This window comes from Pongo pygmaeus, chromosome 5 (assembly GCF_028885625.2).
Source record: "Pongo pygmaeus isolate AG05252 chromosome 5, NHGRI_mPonPyg2-v2.0_pri, whole genome shotgun sequence".
Taxonomy (NCBI): domain Eukaryota; kingdom Metazoa; phylum Chordata; class Mammalia; order Primates; family Hominidae; genus Pongo; species Pongo pygmaeus.
Genome location: NC_072378.2, coordinates 143,888,558 through 143,905,687, shown reverse-complemented (window position 1 = coordinate 143,905,687; position 17,130 = coordinate 143,888,558). Strand labels below are relative to the sequence as shown.

The 17,130-nt window shown below is 40.5% G+C and overlaps 1 protein-coding gene and 1 long non-coding RNA gene across 3 annotated transcripts; one reads left to right on the top strand and one right to left on the bottom strand.

Moving 5' to 3' along the window:
- Positions 1-446: 446 nt before the first annotated feature.
- On the top strand, positions 447-16,856 carry FUCA2 (alpha-L-fucosidase 2). The gene is made up of 7 exons (XM_054490418.2): positions 447-887; positions 4,876-5,063; positions 8,086-8,425; positions 9,772-9,982; positions 10,211-10,401; positions 14,841-14,949; positions 16,495-16,856. Exons 1-7 carry the CDS (start codon positions 670-672, stop codon positions 16,633-16,635), a joined length of 1,398 nt encoding a protein of 465 aa, XP_054346393.2. The 5' UTR covers positions 447-669; the 3' UTR covers positions 16,636-16,856.
- Positions 5,058-15,336, bottom strand: LOC129037989 (uncharacterized). 2 transcript variants are annotated; one of them, XR_008503037.2, is made up of 4 exons: positions 15,236-15,336; positions 8,824-8,944; positions 7,737-7,811; positions 5,058-6,935 (listed from the first exon to the last, which is right to left on the bottom strand). It is a non-coding gene; the product is annotated as an uncharacterized LOC129037989 (long non-coding RNA). The 2 variants fall into 2 exon arrangements; XR_008503038.2 differs by lacking the exon at positions 8,824-8,944 and having other exon boundaries at positions 15,236-15,319.
- Positions 16,857-17,130: the final 274 nt, after the last annotated feature.

Genomic DNA, 17,130 nt, shown 5'->3' with positions numbered 1-17,130 from the left:
AGGCGTGAGCCACCGCGCCCGGCCCAACATCAGAACATCCTAGAAGTAGGAACTGGGTAGAAACGCAAATTCTTGGGCCCCAACCTAACTGCTGAATCTGAAGCTCTTGGAATTTCATCTGATACAAATTCAAGGTTGGCAACCACGGTTCTAACATGCAGGATCTTGGGAGTTGATACAGAGGCCGAGAACGATCTAGGCTGCTTTCCATGTTCCATCATGGCGAGACCCGGCTAAAGTTCCTGCCTTGACCTTCTCGTCCACGCTTCGGACGTGTGGAGCAGCCACCAGGGTGGGCTGGTGGCGTTGTCCTCTTGGGCAGTTTCTTGGTCAGGGTCGTGTCTGCTTGAGGGAAGAGGCGCTGGCCACAGGGCCCTGACTCAGACTCATATTTTCCCCTCAAGAGGATAGAGCCTTAGCAAAGCCGTCGCAGCTGGCTTTGGGGTAATGCTGGCCTCCTTAGTTATGCTGAGCGATGCAGCGCTCCTGAGGTCATTCGGAACGCCCGGGAGAGTGGCCACTCCCGCCCCAGAGGGGGAAGGGTGGCCGGTTTCCAAGTCCGGCTTGGTCAGGTGACCGCGGCGCGGCATACTCAGCGGCAGAAACGGAAGAACAGCGCTCCCGAGGCCGCGAGAGCCTGCAGAGAGGACAGCCAGCCTGCGCCGGGACATGCGGCCCCAGGAGCTCCCCAGGCTCACGTTCCCGCTGCTGCTGTTGCTGCTGCTGCCGCCGCCGCCGTGCCCTGCCCACAGCGCCACGCGCTTCGACCCCACCTGGGAGTCCCTGGACGCCCGCCAGCTGCCCGCGTGGTTTGACCAGGCCAAGTTCGGCATCTTCATCCACTGGGGAGTGTTTTCCGTGCCCAGCTTCGGTAGCGAGTGGTTCTGGTGAGTGCGCTCCCTTCTGTCTCGTCTGCCGCGCTTTTGTCCCCACCTGCAGCCTCCAGCCACCACCCAGCGGGCCTGGTTCGCCGCCTGGTACTGCCTGCACCCTCGTCGGTTTCACCTCCCACTGCGTTACCCGCGTTTCGCACTTCCGGGTGTTGAATAAGTGGTTTCCGGCCTAAGTGCTTCTGCTGGATGAACAGGGAATTTTTCTTACGTGTGACTGTAAGAGTTTTCAGATACTCCTTGACTCCTCAGCTTCTTCATAGTTGCGCATATTAAGCTGTAGTTATGACACTACAACATCGAGCTACTACAGACATTCATCAGTTTGTGCAAGGGCATCACACGAGCGGTGACTCAGGCACAATGGCCCATGGTTGCTCTGCTGCTACCTGCCAATTTACAGTCGTTCTGCCATGAAGTTATGGTTAAAACATAGTCATGAGCATGTGAAACGACTGTTCATTGAACACCATTGGCTACTTAATGTTAACATTACCCATGTGTGGCTCTAGGAACTTTTTAAAGAGGTTCTAGAATGGTACTCTTAACACAACCCAATTATCATACTGCCGTATGAAAGGTGCTACACAAAAATCTGTGCTTTAGATTTTACTTTGAGATCTATGTGAAAATGTGCATGTAATTTCTTAAACTGTTGCACATGCCTTTTCTGACTAAATGCTACAAGTATTAAGTCCTTCAAAATAGAAATATTTTGTGTGCATATATAGAAACATACACATAATATATTCTTTTTTTTTTTTTTTTTGAGGCATAGTCTCACTCTGTCGCCCAGGCTGGAGTGCAGTGGCACCATCTCGGCTCACTGCAGCCTTCGCCGCCCGGGTTCAAACGATTCTGGCGCCTTAGCCTCCCGAGTAGCTGGGACTACAGGTGCACGCCACCATGCCTGGCCAATTTTTTGTATTTTTTTAGTAGAAACAGGGTTTCGCCATGTTGGCCAGGCTGGTCTTGAACTCCTGACCTCAGGTGATCCGCGGTGGCTCATACCTGTAATTCCAGGACTTTGGGGGCACATAATATATTCTTAAGTAAAACAAGGGAATCATTAAACAGTATTTATTTGAATCAACTATATACTACATAAATAGTATACATCCAAATTAACATACTGTATTTAGTAGACACAATACAGAGTATGAACTATATATTATATTAACATTACATAGTGTACACGGTACCATGCTCTACTCTAGGGGTAGAAAAATTACACCTCCATTCTGTTAGGGCCTCTATTGGGTCCAAGAATTAAATTGACATTGTGTGACTAAATTATGTGGGGAGGCTTAAAAAATAAATTTTAGCAAGGTCTGTACAGTATTCTACTTCTTGTCTTTCAAGCTTAGGATGTTGCCTTTCCTTCTAGTACAGAATGCCTTTCATACTGGAATTTCATCTTCTCTCCTAAGAAACAGCACAAAGGTCAAAGTGCTCTTCATGCACCTATTTTTCAAGTTTCTTTACCTTTAATAATATGCCAGAATAGCATATTTTAACCCTTTCATTACAAAGAAATTGACTACCTGCAACCAGTAACCTTTCTTATTGGTAGGTTAGTTGATGTAAAAAATAAAACTGGGTAAGCTATGGAGAATTATTCATATACTTTAAATAATTCAACTTCTAAAACAGAGACTCTTTCTTCTTATGCCAAAACATAGCTACTTCAAAAAGATGTTACAAATCTTTATTTGCATGTTTTGGGCTGTAAGGAATCTTGAGTGTATTTTGGAAATATTTTAGATTAGTGTGGTACATAATTAACAACTTTCTTCCCCCTAAATTGTATCTTATATTATCATTTTGTTCAACCATGAAGATTAGGTAAAGATATATTGGTACCAAAGAGGATTTGACATTTGTTAACTGAGACTAGTACTATGCCAAAATAAAACAGCTAGTTTTGAGTCATTTTATTCTTTGCTATGAATAACATCATTTTCTACAAATAAACCCATGGTTGTTTTGACCTAGAACAATAAAGATACTTCTCATACTAAACAAAATAGAGAACACATTGCTGATTATCTGAAAATGCATTAACCCTGTGGAAGATTCTTTAATTATCTGTGATTTCCCTTTCTATCCTCTGCTCCTCACTCTCAATTTGACTTTCGGGGAATCAACAGTATAGATGAGTATATGTGACTGTTCTAAATGCCTATTAAAAACCAAATATAAATGATAGACCTTTACCATAAATGCCTCATCTCTCAGCATGAAATTCAAGTCTAGACTGTAGGGGAGAGTGCACGTTCAAATTAGATGGTGCTAGGAGAAATTCCTTATTCTTGTTCAACTTTCTGAATGTCCCAGTTTCTGTTTTGCAGTTCAATTTAAAATGTAATGCCCGTAGTCCCAGCTACTCAGGAGGGTGAGGTGGGAGGATCGCTTGAGCCCAGGAGTTCAAGGCTGTGGTGTGGTATGATCATGACACTGCACTCCAACCTGGGTAATAGAGCAAGACCCTGTCTCAACCAATCAATTAATTAATAATAAATAAATAAATAATAAAAATGCTTCAAGGATTTTAAACCCAACTAAAAGGTATAATGATAGGGGCTTGTTATCTCACATAACAGGAAATTTAGAGGTAGTCGGTTCATTGATGAAATCAAACACATGGGCTCTTTCTGTCATCCTCAGCCTGGGGACTTGTCCCTTCATGGTCACCGGATGGCAGCCAGGCACCAAAACTTCACACAACCCTGCCCAAAGGCAGGAAGGCCAGTGTCTCTCTTCATTAGGAGGGAAACCATTTCCACCGTCCCCAAAGATGGCTTTCCCTCAAGTTCCCTTGGCCAGCATGGATCTCACATCCCTGTCGTAGCTGTAGTGGAAGCTGGGAAATTAGGTAAATACGACTTTTGCGCAGGCAAACAGCGTGCCTGCCACATAGTATGCCCTTCAATTATTTCTTCTTAGCAGAGTCTCCTGATCATCTTGGGAAATAATAGTGCTGATTATGGATTTGCTTATCCTGTAGAAATACTCATATGAAAGGAATGGTGATAGAAAAAGCAGGAGGTGGGTCAGAAATGGGGGTTGCATTTATTTCATGAGGATAGTTATTGCTGTGTTTATCTAAAATATGTAGATGTGCTTTTCCTCATGAAGTCTTGCTTACGCAGTTTAGGGTCAATATGCCATTGCTTAGAATGAATGCATATAGCAAGTAATTGTTGAAGGTTGAGTCATTTATTAAAATAACAGCATCTTTTTAATTTTACTTTTGCCTCCCTTTCTGTCCTGTGCCTCCAAAGTGTTCTCTACTACTGAATATAATAGATGCATGTTATGTTTTAGGCATGTAGTCTTCCTTTTAGAAGTCCTAGTCACTTATGTTACAAAGGACAATGTGTAAAGACACATACTACATGTTGTGATTTAAAAGTGAAGAATTAAAAGAGAATGGGGCTGGACATGGTGACTCATGCCTGTAATCCTAACACTTCGGGAGGCTGAAGCAGGAAGATCGCTTGAGCCCAGGAGTTTAAGACCAGCCTGGGCAACATATGGAAACCACATCTCTGCAAAGAAAAAAAAAAATAGCCAGGTGTGGTGGCACGTGCCTGTGGTCCCAGCTACTCAGGAGGCTAAGGCGAGAGGATCGCTTGAGCCCAGGAGGTCGAGGTTGCAGTGAGCCATGATTCCACTACTGCATTCCAACTTGAGTGACAGAGTGAGACCCTGTCTTTAAAAAAAGAGAGAGAGAATGGGTAGCTGAGTTGCCTAGAATGCTCTAGTTTATGAGCTGAGTGGATATCACAGGGGGATAGGTGGGAAATGAGAGGGGGTTTAGTTTGCATAAGCTGTCTTTAAAGCCAAGTCAAACTGATGGGGAAGTGAGAAAGAGAATCTGGGTCCTATCTGTGTGAGGGGTAAATGGTAAGGGGAGCTGGAACAGTTCTTTTAAATGTGTGTGTATGTGCTGTTTATGCACTCTTTCCTTTCCTCCCCTTAGGTGGTATTGGCAAAAGGAAAAGATACCGAAGTATGTGGAATTTATGAAAGATAATTACCCTCCTAGTTTCAAATATGAAGATTTTGGACCGCTATTTACAGCAAAATTTTTTAATGCCAACCAGTGGGCAGATATTTTTCAGGCCTCTGGTGCCAAATACATTGTGTTAACTTCCAAACATCATGAAGGTAAGTCAATCCAGCCTATGGAAATTGATGACAATGGTTAAGAAATGAAAAGTTGTTTTTTTGGAAGAAAAAACTAAAGCAAGGTCTAATTTTCTCTTAGGAGCAACCATAAGTGGTGACTGGCACTTGCTTATAACTTAGGGACTGCAAGTTCAACCCAAATTGAGAGATGTTAGGAATACAGAAAGGATCATACCCTCCACATAACAGACGAAAGATGTTCACGTTTTGTCACATGTATTTTGAATAATATTTCCAAGATTTACTTAAAGCTGTTTGTTGAAGGGAGTGTGGGTTGCAAGTCAAAGTTCATCATTGGAATTGCACTCTTTCCTTCCCTTTCTCTGTAATGCATCCTGTGAATGCATCATGGGGGTTATACTGCTATAGTCTTGCATCATTACGATACACCTGGCTGCACTTTTTGCCAACTCTTAGATGGCCAAATGGTGCAAATAGTGGATGAACTGACAGTGATGAAAGTGACCCAGATCACCTGGAGGGAAAAGGATTGTGGAACTGTAATGGTTTCCAGAAAAATCAGAGGTGGTAGAAGAATATCTAAACCCCCACATAGTAGTCCTATTTTAATAGAATGGATTCCACCCATTACCACTCCAGTATTTGTAAGGCCAGGGAAGCATTAACAAATTGTTTTTGTTCCAACTGCTTGTTCATTCATTGGTTTCTTTTGCATGATCATCTTTGCCTTGGTATAAAAAAATTTGCACTGGATGTGGTTGCTCATGCCTGTAATCCCAAAACTTTGGGAGGCCGAGGAAGGAGGATCATTTGAGCCCAGGGGTTCAAGACCAGCCTGGGCAACATAGTGAGACCCTGTCTCTACAAAAACAAACAAACAAACCAACAAACAAAAAAACCTAAAAAATTAGCGTGGTGGTGTGTCTCTGTAGTCCCAGCTACTTGGGAGGCTTAGGTTGGAGGACTGCTTGAGGCTGCATTGAGTGGAGATAGAGTCACTACACTCCAGTCTAGGTGGCAGAGGGAGATCCTGTCTCAAAAAAAAAAAAGGAAACTTTGCCTTATTGTTTTCTCCAGGGACAGGATGGGAATAGGAGAGGAGAACCAACACAAAAAATCTGGAATGATCATAGGATATTTTTCCCTTTGGCCACATTCCAGTAGCTTCATGATTTTCTCCTGTAGATATTTATCCTGCTGAGATGAATGTCTATCAAGTGTATTTGCTTGAGAACATGCTGATTTCCTGATGTCTAGGAACTTTCCCAAGCCATATGGCACAAAACGTTACATAGTTTATTTAATAAAAATTATTAATCAAACTGTGAGGAGATGATGTAGCCCACATGTATACATTTTCTGGGACCCATGTTGTCAGATGTTTTCATTGCTTATGGAAAATGCATACTAAGCTCAGGAAGGAAAGTCGCAGTGTGAGTTTACGGTGGTGATATTCAAATGAAGACTCATGTGGTTTTAATACTGACATTAGGGCCTGTCAAGTTGAATAACTTTGAATATGACTTTAGATATCAACACTGCTCTGAAGCTTACCACAGAAATGATAGGAACAAGAGTGAGCTGTTTTAAAAAGCTTATTAAAATGAATCTAAGGCTAGGTGCAGTGGTTCACATCTATAATCCCAACACTTTGGGAGGCCAAGGAAGGAGGATTGCTTGGGGCCAGGAGTTTGAGACCAGCCTAGGCAGCAAAGTGAGACCCTGTCTCTGAAAAAATAGACAAAATTAGCTGGGCGTGGTGGAGTACACACCTGTAGTCCTAGCTACTTGGTAGGCTGAGGTGTGAGGATCACTTGAGCCCAGGAGGTCGAGGATGCAGTGAGCCAAGGTCGCACCACTGAACTCCAGCCTGGGTGACAGAGTCAGAACCTGTCTCAAAAAAAAAAAAAAAGAAAATCGAAAGTATGAGTCATTCTTAGACTTGTTCTAATTTACCAAGGGTAAAATGTTTCACCAAATGTACCTTATAAATGTTTATTCTCAAAGATTCTTTTAGATTTTAGTGGAATAGTAACAATGTACTTAAGTCGCTAGGCACTGATGAAATTTTTAAGGCTTTCATATTTATTATGTTTTAAGTATTTCAGTTTATATATCTCTTCTAACATTTTTATATAGAACAATCAGTAATCTAAATGCAAATTCCTGTTAAAAACGAACCACTTCTAAGTGTTTGTATAAAGGTATACACTTTTTTTTTAATCTATGTAGTTGGTAGACTATTCACATTTGGGTAATTTTATTAAAGAGGAAAATCCAAGCTTATGATTTTATAGTAGGATGAGATTACACGTGGTGAGTATATTTTAAAGTATAGAACTATTGGGAAATAGTAGGGTTTTTTTTGCCCCTCTGGTTAAATAATCAGGCTAAAAGAGATTTGCTATACATGGATCACCAGTGTTCTAAGAATCACACTATACATTGTGCACATGTACCCTAAAACTTAAAGTATAATAATAATAAAATTAAAAAAAAGAATCACATTATAATAAAATAAACAATCCTAAAATTAAGCAGTAGACTTCAAGCTTTGGTCTAGAAGACACTAAGAATCTTGCAGGAGTGCATCACAGGATCTTCATGATAAATAGTGGTAGTCATCATTTAGCATGGTACATGTATATGTTCCCATCTTAGTTGTGAGCTGCTATTGTTGATTGTTTATACCTTGTGCTAGCAGTTGGCTGAAGACATAGCAGGGAGCACTGCAGACATGATGCAATCCCTCAAGGACCTTAAAATCTAAGAGGGAAAATACCGGAGATAGATCAGACCATACAGTGATATACCCTGAAAGTAGCTTTTAAAAACCTCATTTAAAAACCTCATTTAAATTCTCACTTCTCATATAAAAGCACGATATATGCCATGAAAAAATGGCCATAAAACAGTCATTTGTAGGAGCAGGTATTTATATATCGCATGTACTATGTGATTTGTTTGGGCATTTGTGTGGGTTGAAATTTACTAAAATAAAGTTGACATGCTTACAAAGGTTTTCACTATAATTTTCTAGGCTTTACCTTGTGGGGTTCAGAATATTCGTGGAACTGGAATGCCATAGATGAGGGGCCCAAGAGGGACATTGTCAAGGAACTTGAGGTAGCCATTAGGAACAGAACTGACCTGCGTTTTGGACTGTACTATTCCCTTTTTGAATGGTTTCATCCTCTCTTCCTTGAGGATGAATCCAGTTCATTCCATAAGCGGCAATTTCCAGTTTCTAAGACATTGCCAGAGCTCTATGAGTTAGTGAACAACTATCAGCCTGAGGTTCTGTGGTCGGATGGTGATGGAGGAGCGCCGGATCAATACTGGAACAGCACAGGCTTCTTGGCCTGGTTATATAATGAAAGGTGTGTATGCTATGAGATTGTTGCAGTTACCCTCCACATTCCTAATATATTTCTAACATTTTAATTCCTTCACCTCTTGAAATATTTCATTTTAAGTCATTGGTGGTGTGAGGGGAGAAAATCATTGTGAATAATACTTATTAGATATATCACTATTTACTCAACATAATCAAGGGTAAATAAATCAGGAGTAAAATCCAACTCAATGGTCTGATTTTGAGATCAGACTAAAAATCACAGGATCAAGAACTTTGAAGGTGTTAATTTTGTGGGTCCCCCCTTTTTCTCTCCTACCCTGGTCCTTTATGGCTTCTATTCTGGGACAACTCTGTTTCTTCATCACTATTTCTGATTATGTGCTTCTGAATCACGCTGACTGCTTCTTTTTGTCCTCTTACCTTTTGGTCATCTTTGCTGCCCAGCCAATGTCACCCTTGTTTGTCTCCTCTTTTCCTTCATCGCAGCATTTTCACTTTCTCCAGTTTTTTCCTATTGCTTTCTGGTATGTTCAAGGCTGCCCTATTAGAACAGGGAGTTCTGATTAAACTCCTCCATGAGGCTTAAACTATATGGGCCAAATTTGCATGTACACTAGAAAGCACTGGGTATTGTGCTATGAAGTCAGGCAACCTTCTGCTTGCACTTCCTGGGCCCACAAAGGGCACAAATACAAATATTCTTGAAGAACTCTTGATACTTAAAACAGCAGTGTGTCCAGGTACTCCTTCCAAGGGAAAAAACTGGGAGCCATCACTTCAATTTGTGACTCAAAACTGTCCCCTCTATGTGGCGTGGATTTCCCTCTAAAATATGCCATCTGCTATGATAAGTAATGTGGGGATATTTCACATGACATCAACAGTCGAATTTTCTGAGATTTTTCAATATTAGGCACAATGGTAAGAGAAAGAGAAAGGCTAGACTACATGTATGAGATCATTGAATCATTGAAAAGAAAAGTGTCTTGGGTATAAATTCAGTTTTGGCTACCATTTACAATATGGAAGGGAGCTTAAAATATTCATATAATACTCTTATGAGTGCTGTTTGTGCTGGGTACCGGGCTAAATGTGTTACATAACTTATTTTTGTTCTAATCATAGATGAGGGAATTCATTATTCAGAGGAGTCAGGTAACTTGCTCTAGGTCTGGGAGCTAGAAAGTGACAAAGCCAGAACTCCAATCAACTCAGGTCTGTTTGACTTCAAAACCATGGGCTTTCCACTGTGCTATGCCATGGTCCCTTTTCAGAATTATATTTCAATTACATGTCTTTTCAGTGACATTTCTTTTTGTATAAAAAGCTTATACCTTTTGTTTTAAAAAATTGTATGTTTCATTTCAGCCCAGTTCGGGAGACAGTAGTCACCAATGATCGTTGGGGAGCTGGTAGCATCTGTAAGCATGGTGGCTTCTATACCTGCAGTGATCGTTATAACCCAGGACATCTTTTGCCACATAAATGGGAAAACTGCATGACAATAGACAAACTGTCCTGGGGCTATAGGAGGGAAGCTGGAATCTCTGACTATCTTACAATTGAAGAATTGGTGAAGGTACAGTAAAATGTCTGGTGGCTATTAACATAATATTCTTAATAGTGTGGTCATGTAGGAATTATTTCTTATATGGCTCAATGGCCTATAAATATAGGACATTGTTCTATCCTGCGTTTGTTCTTCTAGGCAGTGACTATATATACATGTATAAATATATAAATGCAACATATTAGCACATTAAAGATGGAATTATTTTATCTAAAAACATTATTCTTAATTTTTTAGCAACTTGTAGAAACAGTTTCATGTGGAGGAAATCTTTTGATGAATATTGGGCCCACACTAGATGGCACCATTTCTGTAGTTTTTGAGGAGCGACTGAGGCAAATGGGGTCCTGGCTAAAAGTCAATGGAGAAGCTATTTATGAAACCCATACCTGGCAATCCCAGAATGACACTGTCACCCCAGATGTGTGGTAAGTCATTCTTGTTACCAAGTGCTCTTTTATAAAGGAAGAGATTTAAAGTTTATCAGACATATAAAGAAGAGTAGGATAAAAAGAGAAATTGGATGAATTCCTACATATACAAAGCACTTTCCAAACTTTGCTTACTCTAATATAAAGAGAACGGGAAGAATTTGCATGTTTTGAAACATTTATTGTTTATCAGATTGAGCTTACATCATTTCTAGGTATCTCCCAGTGGTGGACAAATTTTGGCTGAAAGTACTCAGCTCTTAGAAAAATTGTAAGCCATTCAGACCAATGAAAAATGCTGAATGGTTAGTCTAAAATGGAGACTACTGTTTAACTAGTTCTGTAAATTCTGACTTTTGCAGATGTTGCATCCCATGGAATTAGCAAACAAGAGGTACCTAATGGCAGAGAAAATGTTAGATTAAAAATGAGTCAAAATAGGGAGGGTTCAGGGAAGATGCTTCTCTCTGAGCTTGAGGAGGTTCTGTGTGTCAATGAGTACCTGAATCAGACTCCACAAATATGACAGTTTCTGATATGGTTTCTTAACATATATAAAATAAGATGAGTATTGGCGAAGTTCTAAAAATTCGCTTTCAGTTGCCACCTGAGTCCTGCCTGATCAAATAGGGACCGAAAGATTAGACTAATTGTTCTTCAGTCTACTTGACTTATGACTTAAAACATTATCAACCCATTGAATAAAATGAAGTAAGGCAATCTGGACAGAGCAAATAATTGTGGAATTTTAAAATGTTGATCTGGGAGAAGCCATAATGAGAACTCAGTACCAATCTCTCATGTGACAGAGGATAGTACAAATCTGGTTTTGGAATTTGCTTCTGTACTTACATTTGAATATGAGGGTATCTGATCTGGGACTTCACAATCATTAACCATTATTCTATTGTGTTTATTTCAATAAATAAACATAAAAGCTAAATATTTAATGCGGCTTATAAAGCCGTGAGTCTGGCTCCTACCAACTTCCCTGCCGCTGAGTGGTCCCGCTCTCCCTCCTCACCATAGGAGCCTTCTTCCCCCCAGGTTCTTCGTGCCCACCTTCTTGCAGTCACCTACAGACTCCCAGGTCAACCCTTAAAATCCTTTGAGAGAGCCCTGGCTTGCTGTCCCTGTCCCCAGAACTACTCTTCACATAATTCTTAGAGATTGAAATTTCTATTCACAGTTCTAATTACCTGCACCTCCTGTCTTCTAGGGATCTTGTCCGCTTGACCTTTGTTACCTGTTCCTTTGCATTATCAATATACAAGGTCATATTGGTAATGCAAAGTCGAACTTCTAACTCAACACTTCCACTTGGATGTATAGCATCTTAGACCCGTACGTCCACAACTGAAGTCCTGAGTTTTAAATTTTTGCTGTAGACCAGCTCCACCCACAGTCTTCCCCATCTCAGTTAATGGCAGCTTTATCCTTTAGGTGGTTGTCAGGCCAAAAACCTTGGTGTCCATAACTTCCCTTTCTTTTATAAACATACTTTAGACTTTGCATTACTAATAACTGAACCCCTTCCATGGCTCCAGTTTGAAGGATTCTGCCGTCTACTACCACTTCTTCTTCTATTTTGGCTCACTCTGCATGGCACTTCGGCTTCCAAAGGGATCTATAATCCAGTGATCATACTATCTTTTAATCCTATCATCTTTTCTCTGTCTTTTTCCTTATCCGGGACAGATTCTGTGGCCCATCACTGTAACTAATCTATTGCATACACCCAACTCCTGAACCCTCGTTCCCTCTGCCATACTCACTTGACAGAACATCAACTTTAAATTCAGATCTACTTATTCCATGCCTGCTCCTGGACAGCTAACTGTTAACTATGGAAACACACACACACACACACACGCACCCAGACACATATAATGTAAAATTATCTCACTTTTGGCTTTAAGGTCAACCCTTGTGTCCTGATCCGATTGCAAATCATCGACCCAAGGATTGTTATAGCAATTCTCCCCTTTCACTCAATTTCACTTGCATTTCTAGCGATCTTCCCATTTCTCTCCTTTCCTTTGTAGTAAAACATCTTGAAAGGATTGTTTTCACTTGCTATCTCCAATTCCTTGCTACAGTTTTTCTCTTGAACCCACTCTGGTCGAGCTTCCACCCCCACACTCCAGAAATGCTCTTCTCAAGGCCCACAATAACATCTGCCTTGCCAGTTCCAGTGATGAGTACCCAGTGCTCATTTTCTTAGCTTACTGGCAGTGACTGCCTCAGTTTATCACTGTCTCTCCTGGTGTTCATCGTACCTGTTGGCTCTTCCTTCTTAGTTCCTTTGCTGATTTCATCTCATTTTTCCAACCTCTAAATCTTGAAGTGCCCTGAGGTTTAGTCTTCGGACTTCTATTCTTCTCTATTTATCTTTTTTTTTTTTGAGGGCACTGGTGTGATCTCGGCTCACTGTAACCTCCGCTTCCCGGGTTCAAGCGATTCTCCTGCCTCAGCCTCCCGAGTAGCTATGGGATTACAGGTGCCCGTCACCACTCCTGGCTAATTTGTATTTTTAGTAGAGACGGGGTTTCACTATGATTGGCCAGGCTGGTCTCGAACTCCTGACCTCAGGTGATCCGCTTGCCTCGGCCTCCCAAAGTGCTGGGATTACAGGCGTGAGCCACTGCGTTTATCTTAATGTCCCAGGTGATCTTATCCATTTTCATGGCTTTAAATGCTATATTGATGATCTCCACATTTCTATTTCCAGTGCAGACCTCTTTCTGAACTCCAGCCTCAATAACTTCCTACTCAGCATTTCCACTTAGATGCATAGCATCTTAGACCTGTACATCCAAAACTGAAATCCTGAGTTTTAAAATTTTGCTATCAACTAGCTCCACCCATGGTCTTTCCCATCTCAGTTAACGGCAGCTTCATCCTTTAGGTGGTTGTCAGGCCCAAAACCTTGAAGCCCTTAGTTTCCCCTTCTTTTATAGTCACAGCCAACCCATTAGCAGATATCATCCTCTTTATCTTTGAAATATATTCAGAATCTGACCACTTCTTATCCTCTCTGTGGCAACCCTCATCCTTTTAGTTTCCATTGTCTCGCCCCTGCCTGGATTATTTCAGTAGCTTCTTAATAGGTCTCTATTTCTACGCTTTAACCTATTCACCACAAAGCAATCAGAGTATACTTTTAAATAATAATGCCACTCCCATGGTCACATTTCTCCAATGGCTTCCAGTCTCAGAGAGAAGGCCAGGTCCCATAGATGCTTACAAGGGCCTGTAAAATCTGGCTCCTATCGCCTCTCTGATCTTATCCGCCATCACCCTCCCCCACTTCCTCTCCTTCAGGCACTCTGCCTTCCTTGCTATTGCATCAACAGGCAGAGCACACTCTTGAATTGGGGCTCCTGCACTGGTCATTCTGTCTGGAAGGCTTTCTCCAGACACTCCCGTGGCACTCCTATGGCGCTCCCATGGTTCTCTTCCATGCCACCTCTAAGAAGTCTTCCCTGACTATTCTGTTTAAAATAACACTCCCAGGCAGGCCCCTCCTTTCCTACCTAGCATGCCCTGTCCTTCTAACCTGGCTTGTTTTCTCCATAGCATTTAATCAACACCTGACATATTTGTTCATTCTAATTTCTCCCACTAGAATGTAAGCCCCATGAGGACAAAGACTTTGTTCAATGTTGTATATAGCTCTAAAACAGTGTCCAGCATTTTAAGATTTCAATAAGTATTTCTTGAGTAATTGAATGAATAAATGAATGAAATCCATTTTTTTTTGTCTATAGCATACTTCCCTTACCTTCTTCTTTGCTCCCATTCATCCTTTAAGTCTCAGATTAAATGTTATGTTCTTGGAGAGGCTTCTTTCTGATGTTCTAATCTAAAGAGATCCTTTTGTTATAATCTCTCAATTTCCTTTTCTTTCATGGTGCTTATCAGAACTCACACTTTCATATTAAATTTGTGTGATTATTTAGTGTCTGCTTTCCCCACTCTAGTCTAAGCTCCATAAGAACAAGGACTATGTGTGTTTTGTTTTTTATTGTAACCCTAACACTGAGCACAGTACTAGGCACAGAATTGACACATGCATATCTTGTCTTGTTGAATGAATGAATGAATATAAAAATTTGAATAACACATGTAAAGCCATGAAGCTCTCGCATCCTGCCCCCTTAGATCATCTCCCTCCCCTTTTCAGCTCCATGAGAGCAGTCTGATGAAGACGAATGCTAGCTCAGGAAAATCTTTTCTTCCAAGAACTTCCTTTTGGTCTTGGGGGAGGAAGGTGCTTTTTAATAACACCATGGGGCTATTTTTCCTTCCCTTCTATTAATGGTGACATTGTGGAAGTATCTGTAAAATAATTCCAGATTGTTCCTGATCCATAAATAGTGAGAAACATGGGATGTAACTTGTTACTATGCTCTTTATTTTTTTCTTTTATCCAGGTACACATCCAAGCCTAAAGAAAAATTAGTCTATGCCATTTTTCTTAAATGGCCCACATCAGGACAGCTGTTCCTTGGCCAGCCCAAAGCTATTCTGGGGGCAACAGAGGTAAGAGGGAATTTTACCTTGTTCCTTTAAATTGCTGATTAGAACATCTTGATGCAAACATTAACTTTTAAGGGGAGCCTTACAACTGTTTCTCTTATAATTCATAAAAGTAATTGTAAATGAGCTCCAGCCAAGCGTTGTGGCTCACAGTGTAATTCCAGCACTTTGGGAGACTGAGGCAGGAGGATGTCTTGAGGCCAGAAGTTTGAGACTAGCCTGGGCAACATAGCAAGACCCCTGTCTACAAATTTTTTTTTTAAAGTTAGCTGAGCATGGTGGCACGCACCTGTAGTCCTAGTTACTCAGGAGGCTGAGGCAGGAGGATTGCTTGAGCCCAGTAGGTCAAGACTACAGTAAGCTGTGATTGCACCACTTCAGCCTGTCTCTGAAAAAATAAAATAAAATATAATAAAATAAAATGAATTTCACCAATATCAGTGTTTGGTCAAAATCTTTGAAACTTTTTGTTTCCCAGAAAACTAAGCTGATAAAACAACTACAGTATCTCTATGCATATCACTGTAAAAGTAGACATTATTCTTCACAGTCATTCTACGTTGTTCAAGTTCATTGCATGCATCCAAAACGATTCTTCTCATAAAACTAGAATTTGGATGCTTTCCCTGACACCCCACCCCAGAACATATCTGAATACAAGATGTCATGACTCTACTATTTTATGTTTATAAAACATTTTGGAGAAAGTTAAGAGATTAATCTAACTGTTGTAACCACCAGATCTGGCATTGAGTTCATTCTGATATATTTTGTAACTTATTTTTTTTTAATAAATTATCCCTTTGGAGGTGAATTGTCCATATGGGGGTTCTGCTTGCATCACCTTTCTGCATTTCGTTTCTAATACATGTGGTTGATGAGGCAGAAAGAAGATGAGTTCAAATCTAATGTTTAATTACAGCTTAGTAGCCCAGGTATGATACTGATTATATTTTTATTTTATCTATGTTCTTTTTGGTGCCAATTAACATCATCATTTAAAAGCTCATGGGCTTTGTTTTCATATTGATCCACCTGAGAAGCAAAGTTTTTGGTTCAAAATAACCCTAGAATATGTAGAGAACTTATTTGAATTTGCTTAGTATAGTAAGACTAAGAATATAAAACAATTACAGTAACAATTGATCAAATGTATGTATTATTGATTAGTGGAGGTTATTAGAATATCTGGGGGAGGAACGCTGAGTAGATACTTGGGCAGACTCTGGTTTCAGAGCTATTTCCTGCTCCTGATCCTCTCTTCAGCATTTTCTCCACTCTGACACTCCATTCAGCCTTGAAAATTCTCCTTCCCCAACCCCTGCACACTTTTATTTCCCTCTTGAGAGTAAAATAGAAGCAAGAATATAGAGGCAAGATACATACACTCAATTGGATGAAGAGTGATTGTGAATCACTAAATAAAGGTAAAAATGAATCTCTTGTCTACATTTTTTTTTTGAACTACTAATCAGTCCTTCCCAGTAGAAAGTGGGTGAGATAAAGAGATAAATTTGGAGACATTTGCATGTATGTTTTTAATTTCAGGTGAAACTACTGGGCCATGGACAGCCACTTAACTGGATTTCTTTGGAGCAAAATGGTATTATGGTAGAACTGCCACAGCTAACCATTCATCAGATGCCGTGTAAATGGGGCTGGGCTCTAGCCCTAACTAATGTGATCTAAAGTGCAGCAGAGTGGCTGATGCTGCAAGTTATGTCTAAGACTAGGAACTATCAGGTGTCTATAATTGTTAGCACATGGAGAAAGCAAATGTAAAACTGGATAAGAAAATTATTTTGGCATTTCAGCCCTTTCCCTTTTTCCCACTAAATTTTTTCTTAAATTACCCATGTAACCATTTTAACTCTCCAGTGCACTTTGCCATTAAAGTCTCTTCACATTGATTTGTTTCCATGTGTGACTCAGAGGTGAGAATTTTTTCACGTTAGAGTAGCAAGGAATTGGTGGTATTATGGACTGAACTGAAAATTTTATGTTGAAGCCATATCCCCCATGATTATATAGTTATGCATCACTTAATATGGGGATATCTTTCTGGGAAATGCATTGCTAGTCATTTTTTTTTTGTGCCAACATCATAGAGTGTATTTACAAAATCCTAGATGGCATAGCCTACTACACACCTAATGTGTATGGTATAGACTGTTGCTCCTAGGC

Bases quoted from the DNA above. Each gene is read 5' to 3' on its own strand.
- FUCA2 (XM_054490418.2), top strand. From the start codon at position 670: ATGCGGCCCCAGGAGCTCCCCAGGCTCACGTTCCCGCTGCTGCTGTTG. The intron at 8,426-9,771 runs GTGTGTATGCTA...GTTTCATTTCAG, and splicing joins GCCTGGTTATATAATGAAAG to CCCAGTTCGGGAGACAGTAG. The intron at 14,950-16,494 runs GTAAGAGGGAAT...TTTTAATTTCAG, and splicing joins CTATTCTGGGGGCAACAGAG to GTGAAACTACTGGGCCATGG.